General features: G+C 33.6%; 1 protein-coding gene across 5 annotated transcripts in view; it reads right to left on the reverse strand.

Moving 5' to 3' along the window:
- Positions 1 to 18,777, reverse strand: part of DMD (dystrophin) — a gene marked incomplete at both ends in the record, with an annotated part of 1,307,865 nt that overhangs the window by 647,166 nt on the left and 641,922 nt on the right. For all 5 annotated transcript variants that reach the window (XM_082303865.1, XM_082303861.1, XM_082303862.1 and 2 more), the window contains one exon: positions 10,960 to 11,154. In XM_082303865.1, coding sequence (XP_082159991.1) covers positions 10,960 to 11,154 — 195 coding nt within the window. The remainder of the gene's footprint in view (positions 1 to 10,959; positions 11,155 to 18,777) is intronic.

The following is an 18,777-nucleotide window of genomic DNA, read 5'->3' on the forward strand; positions in this document are numbered from 1 at the left end:
TAACTCTTCTGCTGTGTTTCTGTCCCTTATTTCTTCTGAAATACATAAGCCTCAGAATGAATACTGAGAACTTGTAGCTGAGAACTTATCAGACCAACGACCAAAGTCTGTTAGTCTCGTTTAACACAAAAACATTCTTCAGTTGCTGCATACGACTCTGCAGCAACTTTGTTCCAGAGGTAAGGGAGAATGCTGATTTGACACAGTTATGCGAAGTACAAATTGCTGGTTTGTGTATTAGAAGCTCTTTCACACTACCAGCACTTTTGAAAGGAGGCAGGGATCAAAGGATGTTGTGTTATTTTTGCAGTAAGCAGAAAAATAATGAGTGGTAGAGAGCCAAACAAAAAAAGAAAATTAAAATTGCCCTCTAACACTCTGTCACAGTCTGGTTAAACCCTGTAGCTAGAATCTGATGGTTCTATTTTGCCACGCATAAAAAAATCAGATTTTCCTTTCCTTCATTTGTGAAGAGCAGGCATCAAGTTGAAGTAATACAGGAGAGATTTTGGAGGTTATAATGTACCAGAAATAAAAGAAAAAAGACCATTAGCATGAGTGGACTCTTCCTCGATCTGTTGCCATTCTCGTCATGGCCAATGAATCTATCCAAAGAGTCCCTCAGCCATTCTCTCACATGGATTCAGATAGACATGGGAAGTCAGCACTGCACATCTATGTTTTATTTCTCCATGGGTGGTCAGGAATAAGAATGCTGTAGTTATTTAGGTGCAACAGAATTCCAGTCTACATGCACACTATCCAATGGAGTTATTAAAGAAAATAACAGCTGTACTAAGCATTGACAAGCACAATATTCCATCACATTGTTTTGCCTTCCCTGCATCTCCACTAAAAATTATGTCTCAGATATATAGCTTGTGTTTGGTAATATAAATGAAAAGTAGAATTGTCTTTTATTAGTTTCAGCCAGAGACAGAAACACAGCTAGCCAATTCAATTTTGGAAAAAAAAAAAAAAAAAAAAAGTATGATAAAACATGTTTTCATCTATTTTAACTACAACTAGATAAAAAAGGATAACTTTGCTTGTTCAGTGTCCTTCTGCTCACCTAATTTGAAGGACAAGCATCTCATTTATATGCCAGCACATTGCAAAAAGAATGAAATAGAACTCCAATTCTGCAAACTTCTGCTCGTTGGAATAATCTCAACTATACAAGCTGAAGCCTGGAGAACATTCTTGTGATAACATCTTTTACAGCTAGAAAAAAATGTTCCTTTTTGTAATAGTTTGTTGCTTTTCTTTGCTGTATTTTAAAGGCAACAAAATTTCAAATAGTACATTTTAGAGAGACATTTATGGTCTTATAAAAAAGAAATTATTTGAAGCGTCTAGTAATCACAAAACAATTTAATAATAACAATTAAAATAACAATTTAAACAATATAATAACAATTTAAATGTAGTTTAAAGGGTAGTTTTACTTATGAAAACTTCACACCAAGATTTTACTTTTCATCTTTAAGGTTTATTAGTATTACTGAATAGAAGATGAGGGGGTATATTTCTTTCTAATAGTTCTTTGTCAGAAATAATGACACCTGGAACTTTATATACTCACTTAATAAAAAATTAAAAATCAGAGCTGCAGTTCACTTAGTTAAATTTTGGGGTTTTGTGCTCATTTTTTTGATGGAATTCACTTTTAAAATATTCTACACATTTTAATTAATGTATGTATTAATCATTTTAATTTTAAATATTCTACAATTCCTGAGCTGAGTCAATCATAAAATGAATAGTGCTATGCTTAGAATTTAGCAAGTAGAGTGAAAGCAAACAAGAATTAAGCCAGATGCATGAAGTCAATCAAATTGTAAAGAAGAGAGAGTGGCTTAAGGAATCTGCTACCTCATATTTCTATTCATCATTCCAACACATGATCTTCGGGAAAATTTTCCAATTCTAAATCTGTTAACCTACATGCTTTTTCCACAAAGTAAATAATGTAAGAAACAGAAATGGACTTTGCATAACTATATTATTCAGTAAAATACATCGTAGAATTATGTAAGAAAAAAGATATTTTACATTTGAAAATTATTATGACATGGTCAGAAAGGCTAGAAAATGCTGATTTTAACCTTAATATGCTAAGAAAGATATGGAAGCAACTTCAACAGGTACTACTCAAGAGAATTAGGAAATAAGCCATCAAGTTTTTAAATATCATGATGAGACATAAATTACGAATAAATCAAAAGTTAAAGGTTTATAGTGACAGCAGATTTTTCCACATTATTGCTATTACCAAAGCAATGTAATTCTAGAAAATCTGAATTATTTTATTTTTGTTCAGATTCATTGTCTTCTGTCATGTGTTCTGATAGCGTATGTTCTGAATATAACATGATATTCAGACAGTAAGATATTTATGATTTACTGTTAAGTATCTAAAAATATTATTTCTCTGGCATAGTATCTAGAAATATTATTTCTCTGGCATAGGAATTTAAGTCATGGACCAAGAAATCTATTTCATGTTATACACCTTAGTGTTTATGTATGTTATCCAGCTAACTAAAAAATGATGTTCTAAACATATATTTGGGAAAAAAAAAAAAAACACAAACAAAAAAAACCCCAACAAACCAAAAGCTTAGAATTCTACATATTCAAAATGTGGAAAAGAGAAAAACTCAAAAGTTTTGCATGTCAGTATTTACTTTTCCTGTCTTTTCCTTTCTCTTTACTTTCCAGCTCAGAAACCATCCCCTGGAGCAATCACCAGGAAAAAGGCCTGAGCCCTATAATCCCAGGTGGAGCATGCTGAGGTTCTGTGTCTACCTTGTGTATGCGTAATTTGGTCACTGCTAGGAGCTGCAAGGGAACTGAGTAAGCTGCAGGGAGAAAATCTTTAATAGTCAATATGAAAACAATGATCTGGCAGAAGGAGTGTCAAAATTGGCCATTAATTTCACTGGGATAGCAAAAAGCATAAACCTGGTACAAAAATTCCACCATGTCAAATTTTACATCCCTGGGAAACAACAGTTAAAAAAAAGTGTCTCTCGATGATTTTTGGTTAAGCTTGAAAACAATGGTTTTTTTTTTTTCCACTATCCATGTTTCCTAGAATGGAATAAACAAGTTTCTTGAAATCTATACAAATGAAATAAAAGAAATGTAAGACATATTCAGCAAAGGAAATTTCAGCCCTGTGGATTCAAATATACCATAGTTTTAAATGATTGGGTTTTCATATACGGAATATCACACAGCTTCAGTAGCAATTCAGAATGAAAAACAGATACCAAGTAATCCAAAATCTATTTCCTTTCATAAACAATGAGTCACTCTTAATTTAAACAAATATCCATTTGTGTCAGTGTTATTTAAAAAAAATTTGATGAATTACCTCCTTTGTCATGACACCAATTCCTACCTCTCCAAAAATCTCATCAGTTTATTCTCTTCTCATGTAGGTCTTGTTTGCATGGCTCTGACCTTTATTTTCCCCATCTCTGCATATTTTCTAATTATTTTATATACTTTCAAAATATTTAATATTCTTTTAAAATTAAACATAATGTACACAGCAAAGTTGTACTACTTACTGAGAAAGTGTTCTATTCTGAATATAATTTTTTAATTCTTACTACACAACAACAGCTGCTTTCTGGATAAAAATGAACACTCAGAAAATATTTTGAAGGTATAATTCAGTCCACAATGAACTGAATTATCCAGGACTCTTAAGTGTCAGGAGTAATTGAACTTAATCCTTTCACTATGCCTTATATTTTACCTGTCTGCCACCATTTTCCTATCATTGCTTTGCTCCATTGTTTAGCACTGCTTAAATTACGTTCATTCCTTTTTAATAGTTTTAATCAAATTAAATTGTCATTTTCAATTTGTTCCAATTTACTGCACACTCTACCCAAACATTTAATAACTGCATAAAACAATACGAGTTTTCATGCAGGTTTTAAGTGTTACCCTACCAGTAACCTTCTTCCATGTATAAAATTTGGTATAAAATAAAATTGCTGCAGAAATGTGTGTAGCTACTAGGCAGAAGCTTTTAGTCTTAGAAAGCTATCATAAACTGGACAGGCTTCATGGACAGTGTGAACTAAACTGAAGCTCTTCCCAGTCTGTAAGTAGGGAGGCCTTCTCTCTCTCTCCTCCCTTCCTTTAAGTTCTGTATTCTAATATGTGTCTTCTGTGTATGTTGACTTGACTTCTAACTTTGCAACTCCTCATTTTTCTTAATAAAGAAACTTTTAAAATATCTATGTTAACTATACTTACCAATTCCTCTTTATTCAGCATTTATGACTTCTTCTGATTCTATTAATGGATTTTATTTTTTTTTAAACACATCATCCACACCATCTTATGTCTAGATAATAAGTTCTACAATTCTATTGTAATGAATTTGATTTAAAATCAGCATTTTAGAACCATGGGTATAACAGAGTGTACTGGTATATTATTAGTAGTACTAATATGAGGAGACAGGGAGATAATGATAATTATCCAAATCATTTTCTCCTTCAAATTACTTGAGAAATATTTAAAAAAACCCAAGCACTTAAGACAAAATCTGAATGCCTCTGCAAGTGACAAAATGTGGTTGTCATTTTATAACCAATTAAAATGATTGAACTGTATTTAGTATTTTGTAAAACATAAGAATCAAAATCCTTATGAAAATGTGACGCGAATGCTCTGAAATAATTGCATACAAAAAAAACCCCACACAAAACAAATGAAAAAAAAAATACTCTGGGTTCCTAAAGCTCTATGGCTGCAAATAATAAATATGTTATACTTTGCCAAAAAAGGAAAACGAATGCTCCATAAAGCCCCTTATGACTAGTAATTTGAATCCATAGGTCCTGAGAAATGTGACTTAGATTTAGCAGACTAAAGGAAATACTTTTAAAAAGAGAATGGCAGAGGTCTTGTCTCTGGGATCATTCACAATAAGGAACATGTTTCCTCCCTTGTCAGCAATCTATCATCTAGAACAAAGGCTGGCTGGGTCTGTGTCATTACTCAATAAACCTCACTTGACTTTCCCAGCATAATGTCTCACACTCAGCGTTCCTTACTCAGGTCTATCTAAACCTTTGTTTTATATGCTCAGACTATGGATAACTAAGGTATTCAACGTTATTGATCTGAATATAAGAAATATCAGGGGATAAAAACAAGAAAAGCCTCCAAATCTTCCAAGATTATATGCCTTGAATATAAAGGAGCAGCATCTTCACAAAACTTCATCCATGACTTAAATTTTGCATATTTAAAGAACAGGGGAAAATGTAATTGAAAAGTTAAAAGCTGCCAGGACACACCTAACCACTCAAGTCAAGTAGCCTTCTTTTCAGTAGGTCTGAATATTAGCTCATCTCATCCACCCAAGAAGGCACTTATTGTGTTTGACATGTTTAAGTAACCAAATGAAGAGTAAAATATGTGCCTACATATATTGAAATTGTATGGGTTTCGACCTAGTAGATCAATTTTCTAAATATTAAAAATAGATGAAATACATCTATGCACTTTATAATTGATAAGTGGCATATCCCTAAACGTTTAGAATCAGTGGCCTATGAACAGGCATACAATTTCTGATTTATATGTCAGATTTTTGCTTTTGTTTAGAGCACAGCTGCTACAGATGAAGAAAGATAATAGAGCTGACCTTCTATAAATGAAATCCACAACTGGATGGCGTAAGAGTGTCCAAGAAAAAAAAGAGAGATCATGTATATATGTGTATGCACAAACCCACTATCTCACACACATACCTCATCTATCTTTCATGTTGAAGAGAATAGCTTCAAGCAGTTAGTTAACAACAATGCCTTGGGAGATTTTGTAACATGGTTAACAGAAATGCACAAAGCTTTAATTTTTAAGAAAAAAGGATAACAGAAAATCATTAGCAGCTGAAGTGACAGTAGCCTTTGGGGAATGATCCATCTCATTGCTCTCGAAAAGAGAAATCTGAGTGCTAGAGATTTGAACACCCGTTCATTTTCACTACCTGGAATTTGTCTTTATCTGCCAGAGAAAGACAACTTTCTGTTAAAATTGAGTTCCTTGGCTCTTTGTGTACAAATCAGCCACCAAGAACTGCATTACTGACAGATCCAGTTGAAGAGTGCATTTGATTACACACAGTTCTAAGTTATGGTTAATTGGGTTTTACTGGGCTGCAGAAGAAAACCACTCTGAATATCATATTAGGTGTTGTTTCTTTATAAGAATCACTTAATACATGCCAAATATGTATTCCAATGTGCAAAATTCAAAATATATTTTTGGCAATCCAAACATATGTAGAATGATGCTTTATAATTATATGAATAGTAGATTTGTTACAGGATTTCATGCTTTTTGTACTAACATGAAAACCAGCAACAGCACAGTTTTTAGTAATCATGAATGGCTGGAAAAATTCCCCAAATTACTTATAATTTTAAAATCTGTGTAGAACTATGAGTTACAGCAGTATGGGTATTATTGGTTTAATAAACCATTTTGAAAGGGGATTCTGGCTGCCAGAATCACGGATGTGTAATGTTTACAGTAAATTCCCTGTATCCTGAAATAAGACACAACAGAAAACTGTGCAAAAAAGCAGTCTATGAGTCAGTAGATGAAAGAAAAGAATTGCCAAACAAAGGGAAAAAGAAGAGGAAAAAAAATAACCAGAGCATGAAAATACCTATATTTAAAAAACAACAACAGCAAACAAGCCCATTTTTAGTGAACTAAATAAAGACCCTACTGGAAATACACAAGAAGATGAACTAGAAAAAGAACTCTTACAGATATTATGCAAAAAGTTACATATATAAGAAAACTCTCTCTCAAACAGCCAGATGGCTTTCCATATTAAAACTATTACATCATTGAAAAAATTCTAGCTAAATGTATAATTATATTGTACAATACAATGTTCCTGCTAAAATTAAGAAGATTAAAGAAAAAAAAAAAGAAAAAGAAATGCCTGATATGTATGGGCCCTACTACAGGTTTGCAGCACTAATTATATAAAGCAAGTAGCCTCAGAAAATATGTTTTTGAATTCACAGTTAATATAATTAGGTAATGACCAAGCACAACTATGACATGACTATGACAGCAATTCTTAATGTGAAATTCTACTAAATGCTTTCTCGCACATGGCTATAAATGCAAATTAGACTTCCTAAATTCCAGGTAGACTGTTTCATTTTAGCACATTCATTTTTGCTATGTGTTAGCAAACAGAAATATGTGTTAGTTTTAATTCTCAAGTTAATAAATGTATTTAGTTCAGCAGGTACATCTCCTACCAAATAATCTGGAGCTTGAACAAGACAAGTAGCTTGCATGAGATAATCACCACACAGGAAAACTTTGGCTTAGTATGAGCAATATAACTTGATTTTTTAAAACCAGATCAAGCTGAATACATGCAAATTTGTACATTCATTTCACTTTCAGGAAGCATTTGGAACATCCATTGCAAGTAAGGATAATTAACTAAATTCTGAAGGCATTTTATCCCTACACTTGATGACGTAATGAAACCTGTTGTAATTACAACCAATTCTATACGGGGAACTCAAAGATTATGAACTCCATCAATATGATCATCAATAGCAGACAGAAGTATCATAATGTTTGTGTTTATAAGAAAATTTGTCCTATTTTGAGAGTATATCATTAAGTCAAATTTACTAACCCTTCAATCTATGAACTGTGATTTTCCATAGAATCAATTGGAGTTCATCTTTGACAGAACTGTAATATTTAAATTGTTAAATATCGTAAGTATGGTCATGAACAAAAACAGAGGTACTGTATGTCCTAATACTTAGAAGAGCTTGTAATAGGATAATGGAAGCATTGCAATTGCTGACTTTCTGAGATAAAGAGACAAGACTTGGTTTCTCTATGTGATTTTTCCACTCCCTAAGACTTGAAATGAGGAGAACAACATTCCTATGATCTGGTTTCAGCAGATTTACTAAATGTGCCCATAAAACCATTTTAATTTACTAAATGTTAGAAGTTATCAGATTTTTGCTGCAAAAACTCATATTTTGCTATTTTACATTCCTTTGATATAAAAAGTTAGTCCTAGAATGATCTATGACAATTAATAAAAGCAATTTTAAATTTGTGTTTGATATTTTTCCTATTGGATAATGAGCGATCAGGTTTAAGTCTTATTATGCATATCTACTTTGGAGAAAAATATGCAAAGCCATTACCACTGAAAGATTCTTGTAAATAAACTTATTTTTCCTTTTAAGGATTAATTAAAATGGATTCTTTCTGAATGGGAGTGAAAAAAAATCACAAACTCAGTTTTAAAACACAGAGTTATTCATGACAGTTCTGTAATTTGATTCATGCAAATCTGTCAGGGATAAAAATCAACCACAATTTAATTTCAAACCTTTCCCAACCAGCTGCTGAACAATTTATGCACTACTTTTCTATTTTTACTGCAGGATAATGACAATGATGAATGCTTTTCCTTGGAAATAAATATTCATTACGCAGGCTCAGATCAAAACTATACCCTTCCAAAAACCTACGAACGTGCAAGATCCATTTGCCTCTTCTAAGAGATTTATTTGGGAAGAAGATGGAACTGTGCCTGCAAATGTATCTCATAACAATTTAATAGTTCAGTTAAATTAAACCTATGGCAATACTTACTTGAAACCTCGGTAATCAATATTCTTAAAGTTGGTGTCAACTCCAATAATACCAAATATATGTGGGTGAACAACAGATTAGTTATGGATATAAATCAGATAAAGATAGCCCAAATGTAAAGCATTAAGAAGCACTAAAAGGAAGTCAACTGCCAGTAAACTGCTTGAGGTAGGTCACTGTTTTTCCATCCAATCTAGTAATGAACATAAGTTCATAGACTAAGTGGTAGCTCATTAGCCATGATTTACATGGTCTATGTTTTTTTTGTGCAGAAGAATCATTCCATCAAAAAGGCTTGTTTAAAATGAAGAATGACAATAACATCGGCATGTTGTGTGCTTCTATACTCAAAACCACTTTAATCTACTGGTACTAAATCAGAAGTGGTAAAAGGAACAGCGTACTGTTATTTCACACGGTCCTATTATCAGTTATATGCTTCCTTTGCTCCAATACTTCACTGTTATGCTTCACTAGACATACTATAGTGCCTTGCTAGGAAACTGAAAACACCCTAATTTTCAAGAGCTAATAAAGTATATCTATATCTATATGTGTATGTGTGTGTCTGTGTGTGTATACAGATGCCTAAAATGTATAAGACCTATGCATGTACAAGAATTATAAATAGGTGTGATTTTATAGAAGCTAATAACAGCATATGGATGTTGTTTTGTTACATTTCCTCTGTTGTGGAAAGAGATAAATGGGCTCCTACAGAGGACAATTCAGAGCACCTAGCCAGAGCCCCTGCCCTGATTGTCCCTCTAAGCTTCTTTCTTATAGCTGACTGCAGCCAAATTCCAGCCTCTGTAGGCTAATGTTTCCTTTTGTTAAAACCTTTCCTTCCCCAAAATAATCACAGAAAAATGGAAATGTAGTCTTCTCTTCATGCTGGATGACAATTTGAAATTGCTGTAATTATATACAGTACTTAAGCATGATTTTTTTACAAGGCTTTCCTCACACAAACATTATTCTGCAAAAGCTGATAACTCATTCATCTATTTAGGCTTACAACTTTAATCTTATTCTCTTATGTCAATTCTGTGTTGGAAAAATTCCACCAATGTCAAAGGCTTTCACTGTTGCAAGCGATGAAAAAAACAGACAGCAATATTTAAAGTCATATCAACAATACTGAATTAGCTTTTTCTTAACTACATTATCTACCTACTGGACAATATTTTCTGTTTAGTTAACTAAAGTGTAGTAATTGCACAGTGTACAGCCCCAATCAGACTTCAAGCTTTTTTCATAGAATCATAGAATGTGCTGAGTTGGAAGGGACCCACAAGGATCATCGAGTCCAGCTCCTAGCCTTGCATACGACAACCCCAAAATTCACACCATATGTCTGAGGGTGTTGTCCAAATGCTTCTTGAATGTTGTCAGGCTTGGCGCCCTGAGTACCTCCCAGGGGAGCCTGTTCTGGTGCTCCACCACCCTCTGGGTGAAGAACCTTTTCCTCATATTCAACCTAAACCTCCCCTGGCACATCTTCCTGCCATTCACTCGGATTCTATCATCGGTTGCCAGGGAGAAGAGATCAGCGCCTGCCCCTCCTCTTCCCCTTGTGAGGAAGCTGCAGACCGTGATGAGGTGTCCTCTCAGTCTCCTCTTCTCCAGGCTGAACAGACCAAGTGACTTCAGCCACTCCTCATACAGCTTCCCCTCTAAACCCTTCACCATCTTCGTAGCTCTCCTCTGGACACTCTCGTAGCTTCGTGTCCTTTTTATACTGTGGTGCCGAAAACTGCACGCAGTACTTTTTGGTCTAGCATGGAATGGAACAGCTAAATTTTACTTGGTTTTGTTTCTGTTTTAATAAAAAATATTTTAAAATCAAACACTAAAATAAATCTGCCAAGATGGGGTGTGGATAGGGTTACTTACCAATTACTTCAAATTACAAACACACAAACAAAACTTTAACCACAAATTCACAACTTTAAATTTATAGCTGCCCCTCTCCATCCTTTCTCTCCCATTCAAGGATGTACTTTGCAGACAGATACCCTAATGCTCTTGTCTTCCAAGTATGGGTGGAAACAGATAAAAATAAATGAACCCTTCAGTGGTTTTATATTTTGCACCAATGTGCCTTCATATATAAACATCCATATATGCACACATCACAGAGAGGGGCTGAGCACTTATAAAACAGACGTCTCTGAGAGTGAGCGCAGGCTGCCAATATACAGAAGCCCAAAAATAACAGAAACTTACCGTTGTAAGAAAAGCTTGCTTTCTTACCTTGAGACACTCTTCTTGTTTGAAGAGATCCTCGCAATCCTTAGCCTGCAGAACAGGAGAATTAAGGCGCTCTTCTACTTCAGACAAGGCTTGCAGAAGGCGAAGGATCTCTGCCAGGTATGTAGAAGGCACATGAGTGGTTTCCACAGTCATAGTTTCAGTCACCACAAAAGTTGTATCTTCATGAACTGTTTGCTAGTATAGATATACAACAGAATGCTTCCTTTAGTTTCTTAAGACTACACAAACTTAAAACTTAATGCAATTTCCAGTTCACAACCTAGAAACAATTAAAAGTACTTTCTAAGGACAAATGCAGGAAATATTTGAGGTTTCTGACATAGATCACTCACACTCTGTCTGTTTGAAACGGCAGGTACTAACATTAATCCATGCAAAAGTGTACAAACTTTTCGCCTCCTACTTGCCAAAGAAATGAAGATAGGAAATGCAAGAGTACTCTGAGATTACAGTGTTATTGAGATTTTAGTGCTAGCCTTTTCATTTTAAATCATCACACCTACTTAAGAACCTGTCCTTCATTATAGACATTCCATGCACGCTAGACCTAAAATACTAAATAATTTCAAGGTGTCAAGTAAAATAATGACTTGTGCGATAGACACAATTTCTTACATAACATGCAACACAAAACAACTAGGTCAACTCAGCACTTTCAACACTATACTATAACCTTTCTCTTTAAACTAGAAAGTACAATTGGGAATTTCATGATTTGAAAGGTCTTTAATGCATTCATATTTCTAAAAGAAATCCCAGTAATGCACCTCTTCAGGAAATTAAGGTTGTTTTTTTTGTTTTTTTTTTTTTTTTTTAATCTGGACAAATAGGAAATAGACACCCTATTCTGAAAGCACATGCATACACCAAGTGTAAAGAAATCCCAGAATGTTTTGGTTCCAAGAAAATAGATAGTTGGTCTATGGCATTTGGAAAGATACTGACATATAAGGTGACAAAATAGTGACTGTTTATATAAATTTCTGATTTGATGTGTTTATGAATCATAGGTAAAAAATAATACCAAAAGTGTTCTTCGGAGCAGGGAGAACTGTAACTGATTCTTTTAATTAAACTCCAAATACATGATCACCTGCATCTCCATTAGAAAAGGCAAAAATTAAAAGATATAAATTATTTGTGATTTCATAAGCATAAGTTATTATTTATTTGTTTTGTCACAGCACATAGGGTTTCTAGTGGGGGACCAAGATCCATTGTGCTTGATGTCTGTCTTCCCAAAAATATAAACTTTACTTATTGAAGACCTCAAAGAAATTTTACAAGCAATTGCTGGTAAACTTTCTTTCAAAAAAATCATATTATTTAGATGCCCCAGTCCTAATACGGATAATGAATTTTGGAGCCATATGTGTGAAAGACAATGGATCAATGGCCCTGAAGAAAATAATATCATTAGTTAGTTACACAGTATGTAAAAGAAAACAAATGTAAATATTATCTTGCACATACTACCTCAGCAAGGTGTCTCATTTTAATTTATCTATTTGCCCTGTCCATCCTTTCATGACATGTTTCTCTCCTCAGTTACCAGGCTGAGTCATCTGGTTCTTCAATTTTCTGTAGAGTCTTAAAATATGCATATACACACTCTAGAAGATGTATGCGTATCACATGTAAAGCCCATAAAGTTATCTGTAGATTGTGTTATTCTGCTGTATTTCTTATGCAGATTTAATTGCTTTGCTTACACTTTTCTCACTAAATGACTTTCTCAGTACATCTGCTAACACTGAAACCTCTCTAATTACCATATCACTGCTATAATTTTTATTATTTAAAATAAATGGCTTAAAAAAAATTCTGTTTGCTCCCCATATGTTTCATGAATCATATGCTTTGCAAAAATAACAGTTTACCCCAGTAAACCTAAAGAATAAGCTGTCCTAGTTGATTAGAAAATGGGAGATTCTCAACAGGCCACTGAGGCATGCAGCAATATATTTTCATTCCTCAGGACTACACTGTGACACTTCTACATGCAGCAAAGAACTTTAGACCCACATGAGGGACATTTTAACTATAATTGTATTTTTCTTTTTGACTGAGAAGACAGAATATTTATATTCACAGTACTGAAAAGAGCATGGTAGATGTGCAAGGTTATTCACTCAAAATGAGGTCACATGTAAAATGACATGCAAAATATAATTAGCTTCTGAAGTTTTATTAGTTTAATCTATTTTTTCAACCCAAATTTACACTAATAACTGTGTATACATGTACACATACATGTACATACATACATGTATTCATGTGTACATAAAATAAAATCTGTGCCTTCTTGCTCTAAATAATTCCTGAAACCAGAAAAAAGTCAAGCAGAAATCTGATGTGTGAGCACTTCACGGATATCATGCTTAATTATTTATAGTAGTGCCAAAATTGGGTATCTTTCAAACACTGCTACAAAGAACTCATATAAAAGCAATCTTCAAGGCAAAATTAATTAAAACCTGAAGACAGGACCGAACCTTGTATGACACACATGGTTTAGTAATCCCTCAAAATATGCGTAATATATAACTAGCATCAATGTTAATGAGATGTATGAAACCATATATTCATACTGCCATTTACAGAAAACTTTACATTCATATTTCTCACAGCTGGACAATTACTCGTATAGTTCTACAGGAAACATGACTCAGGAGATTTCTAGTTCAAGCAAACCATTAATGTTTAGATTATTGGTTAAATTGTAAAGCACTAAAACCAGATAAATAAATAAATGGATTGATATTTGAAAGTAGAGGCCTACCTGAACCTGCCCTCATATTTGGCAACATTATTTAATACCTTATTCTAAAAAAAAGAGTAACAATCCAAATTAATTAGTTTCTGAATACTATTTAAATAAAAGACTTGGAAATTTGATACAACTTTAGAAATAAAGGATTAAATTTCTTTGCCTTTAGTGGTTTTTTCAATAGGTCACAGGTGTTTCTTCCCTTCTGTCTTTCCCTCACTGAAAGTGATAGGCATATCCAGAACTGACAATTTTAATCAGCAAAGAAGGAAAAATTTTTAGCTTGTCCCTGTGTTCACTGAAATTGCCATACGGTAGAAGATACAATGGGCAGAGTCCTTCCCTATATTCTGGACAAGCATCTTTACTCAAAATGCATACCTGAAACTGAATCATACACTAACACTGTAAAGAGAAAAAACTTAAAAAAAAAAAAAAAAGGAGATTGTAGCAGCTGGGAACCGCTGTTATTAAAAATAACATTCGTTCAATAAAAATATATGTCATTGCTAATGCCAAAATGGTTCATCAGAAGCAGGCATGTTAACATTTTATAAGGATTAAAAACAAATAAGAAAATGGAAATTATAGTTTTAGACAATCATTTAAGAATGTTTTTGAATATGTTGAATCTGACAAAGTAGCAGAATACATTAGACAGTTACTTGAAAATACTCAAAAACAAATAATATTTAAAAATAGTACATAACACAAATAAACTGTTAAGAATGATGGGGAAATGCTGGTATAAATGGCCATTTCCTATATTGTTATTTTTTCAAAATACATTTTTATTGATATTAATTTATTTTGTATTTTTACTTGATTGTCAGTGATATACTGATGTGCAAATTATTTCAAGTCTCCGAATAAATAACTTCTTTTGGGTAAGGCTTAACATTTCATGCATTCCTTTTCACCAAGTGTTATCATCACTAGAACAGTAAATTGAATTTTCTTCCCCATCGTTACATATTTTTAATTAAGGGAAAGGATCTTTACATAAACATGACTGCCTGCATGTGACAAACTGATTTTATCAATAGTTAAGTCCTAGCAGGTGCAACACAAAGACAAGAAATACATCCATGAACTGGCCTTTACAGAGAAGACCAATAAGCAAAAAACCAAACTAAACCAACCAAACAAACCCCCCCCCCCAAAAAAAAAAAAAAAAAAAGAACTACAGGTATAATGCAGGTTTTGCCTACAAAATCAAACATGCCCTCAAAGAAGTATCTGTGATTATTATTGCCTACATCTAGAACAGTATTACCACTGGCACTCTGGTGGTGCCAGAGCTAACTGGCCTTCAAGAATACTGTTAATTTCCTTTTAGCAGAGGAAAACTCAGTGTTAAAACACATTTCACCCATCTCAGTATATCCATTTCCTTTCCTCTTTCTGCAGAGGGAACAATCCCAACATCATTTTTACTGTTCAACAGTTTACACCCAGAAAGCCTCCAACCTTTTCGTGTTAGGCCTTTTTCCATTTTTGGTCCCTTTGTCACTGTAGGCCTCCAACCTCACCGTGCCCTTAGTGCGCTGTGCTTTTGAGCTGTAACTTCAGACAAACAGAATACGTGGGAGGAGTAAAGCAGCAAAACACACCTATTGGCACTACTGTACCATGACACTGCACCTAGCAGCATCCTGATGAGGCATTCAGGAAAAACAAACAAACATGTACCTCCTCCTGAAGTGTACTAATGCTTGAGAAGGTATTCTTTACAAGCAGCTGTAAGATATATGAGTGTAAAAAGTCAGTCATCATGGAGGAATAAATGTAGGTGTGCTGATACATAAAAAAGAAGCAGCTAGCAGACACCTTCTGGACAAAGGCAGACATGTCTCAAAGAGGCCAATAAACTTTGGGACAGTTTATTGCTTTCTAGAGCAAACTCTAAACTACATGATATTCGCTAGCCCATGGTTAGCATCAGTATATCAAATAAAGAATTAAAACCACAAAAGTATGATCAAATGCTGTCAGAGATCAATAAAACTACTTTCAAGTACATATTTATATGTAAAGAAGTTTTTATTCACCCCTTCCTATGCCAACTGAGTGATGACGTCAGCTAACATTCAGAAAAATAAATTCTATGTCTACAGTATCGCTAGCACATCTTACCTGTAAGTGTGTATATATGTAGAAGGTAGATCAAAATTATACCAATAACAGGCAATTTTCAGTATGAGATTGGATGGCCTTTGTCAATCACAAAAAAGTTATCTATCAGTACAAAAAGAAGCATCTATTTCAAGTACAGAGACCTAAATCCTCACTACAGGATTAAAATTTTATAAAATGCTTACGTAATTCCATGAAGGCAAGGCCTTAAAAGGCACTTGGCAGCATTAAAATCTATTTTAAATAATATTTTTTTTAAAAATCATATTTTCAAGTAAGAATGTAAATATTTTCTCATGTATGTGATTTTTCTACTCATGTGTGACTGCAGTCTGCAAAAGCCTGCATGCTGCAATACTTAAAACACGTATTTTAATGCTTGTATTTCACTTCATTGGTGACATATAAAAATTGAAACTTTAAAAATACATGTGATTATTTTCAGCACTGTTCATGGACAGAGAGTGCTTTATGTCTTCACAATACTTCACTGCTGAGGCATACCTTACTGGTTGAGAAATGCTGCATTAACAGTTCTTATTCTATGATAAAATGAATCTATTTTATCTATACATAAAATGAATCTATTTTATCTATACATAAAATGAAACAAAGCCCATTAAAATTAAACTATTCTTAATAATAGCATTTGTTAGAAAACATTTAAGTAAATTTTACATTTTAGGAACAGCAATAGAAAATTGCAGGATTTGATTTTGAAAACCATCAATCAACAGGCATAGACCACCGTGAACTTACTTCCACTGTCTTATTTTTGACCTTCATGACTTGATTGACATTCAAAGATTTTCTCCATAAGAAAAGGTATGTTCCCTGTACTTTTAGGCTTAAGTTATGGGACATCTCCCAAAAACTCAGATAGTCACGCTATACTCTGATGAGCTCTGTATGGTGGATTGGATAGATACCTGTGGTTGCTTGGCTCAAAGACTTGGATGAAGTCTTATTCCACCCCCAGTTTTTCTTTTTTTCCTCTTTGAGTGTGTTATTTTCACATTTAGATGAGAAAAAAAAAGAAAGATGCAGAAAAAAGCTATAATAATTAATTTTAAACATTAAACCCAGAGTAATTCGTCATTACATTGGCCAGTTTTTTTTCTTTCTTCTCCCTGCCCTGGAGGTAAATATATAGTTTAAAAACTGTGACAAAGCATTTTGGTGCTGCAGCCAGTCCTCTGTGCTCCACACGCCCTCATGCAAATACACTGGGTCAAGTGGTAAAATGTACAGCTTTGGCAGTCCCTTTTCCTTTTCCAGTTGCTTAACAGTGCTTTTGTTTTATTTTGGGTTAGATAATTGCCTCCAGGTATGGACTCTCCTCAGGCTGAGGCACTGCTGCATATTGAACTTAGCTGCAGATTATTTTAAAACTTACCCATTGCTCCTCACTAAAGACCTGCTAGCATTCACGCAAATAAGAGACTAACACAACTAGTACAACTTGGAAATTATAGCAGTTCTGCTGTTAACTTTTAACCCTGACAACTTCCATTGGTATCTACTTGTTAAGCAAAGAGAAAAAAAGTTCATTTTGACTATGATGAGACTGAGACATAAGATTGTCATACGCTGTACTGTGTGTGATATAAACCAGCTCTTTCGGAAAACAGAAAAAAATAGAGCACTGTCTATCTTATTCCATAGCTGCATGTCCTGAAGTAAAAACAAAATCTAGTAACCTTATGGCATAATTGACTAATTGGAACTACTGGGATTTAGAAAATGTCTCTTGTTTTAAATAAATTATGTATATATGTTAATTACTTCCGATAAAGATGGCATATCTCAATCAATAATTGCAGTAGTTCAAAATTGACAAGTAAAAGGAAATCTTTATGTCTTTGTCATGTGACTTTAAACAGATATTTGTAACATTATAAAAGGAATTATTAAAAAAATAAAAACTATACCTCATAACCATACAACAAACACTACTCAGGCCATGTATGGTCATTAGCATTTTGGGGTGAAGGTAAGCCTTTAACTATCAGTGAGTCAAAAGAGACAGCCATTCTCAGTTTTAGAAATCAGTAAATAAGTAAATACTTAGGTATTCATGTAACATTTTGGAATGAAAAAAATCAGAACATGTTGCAAAATCTACATCCTAGGCTGGTTTTCAACAGATATTTAAAAATGTTATTTAGAATTTTATAAGGGTTAATCTGGAAAACACTTTTGTAATTGATTTATACCTGTTACCTTCCAGTAGACAAAATGTATTTGAAAGTTTTTATATGCTAACTATAGAATACATAAATCCATAGAGTTGTTAACCATTTCTTGTATTCATCTTGTAATAATTTTCACAGCTGAAAAAATACATACAGATATTACAAGGGAAATGTCATACTTAAGGAAGTATCTAGTTGACAGTTTAGAAGATTAAACTCTTCTACACAGTCCTATATCCTTGTAACCATGATGTCCAGTTGTGACAGTGTCTATTAATTCTGTTAAACCAACATTATGTACTCAAATTCACCTGCACAGCAGGAAGTACCCACAAGAATGGAAGGAATTTCAAATTATTTTTTACTCAAAACAGAATTTCAAAATTGCGTTTCTCAGACAGAGGTAAGGTATAGAGAAGAAACAATGTATATAGTGGCAGAACAAGCTTCTACATGATATGCGGGAAGGCAGCCTTCCTAGGATCAGACTTCGGTCAATGCCAATTTATTTGATGGCTGATTTATTAAAACTAAAGAAGGGCCCTAATCTTAGACAGCATTTACGCGTGAAGGTTTAGCGCTGTCTTGAATAATAATGTGTAACTCTATTGACTAATCGCCAAGGAAATAATTAATGTTAAATAAAGCGCAGATATGTTAGAATACAGTTCATCTGATGTCTAAATTGACTAACCT

The sequence above is a fragment of the Platalea leucorodia genome, assembly GCF_965183815.1.
Source record: "Platalea leucorodia genome assembly, chromosome: 2".
Classification (NCBI taxonomy): domain Eukaryota; kingdom Metazoa; phylum Chordata; class Aves; order Pelecaniformes; family Threskiornithidae; genus Platalea; species Platalea leucorodia.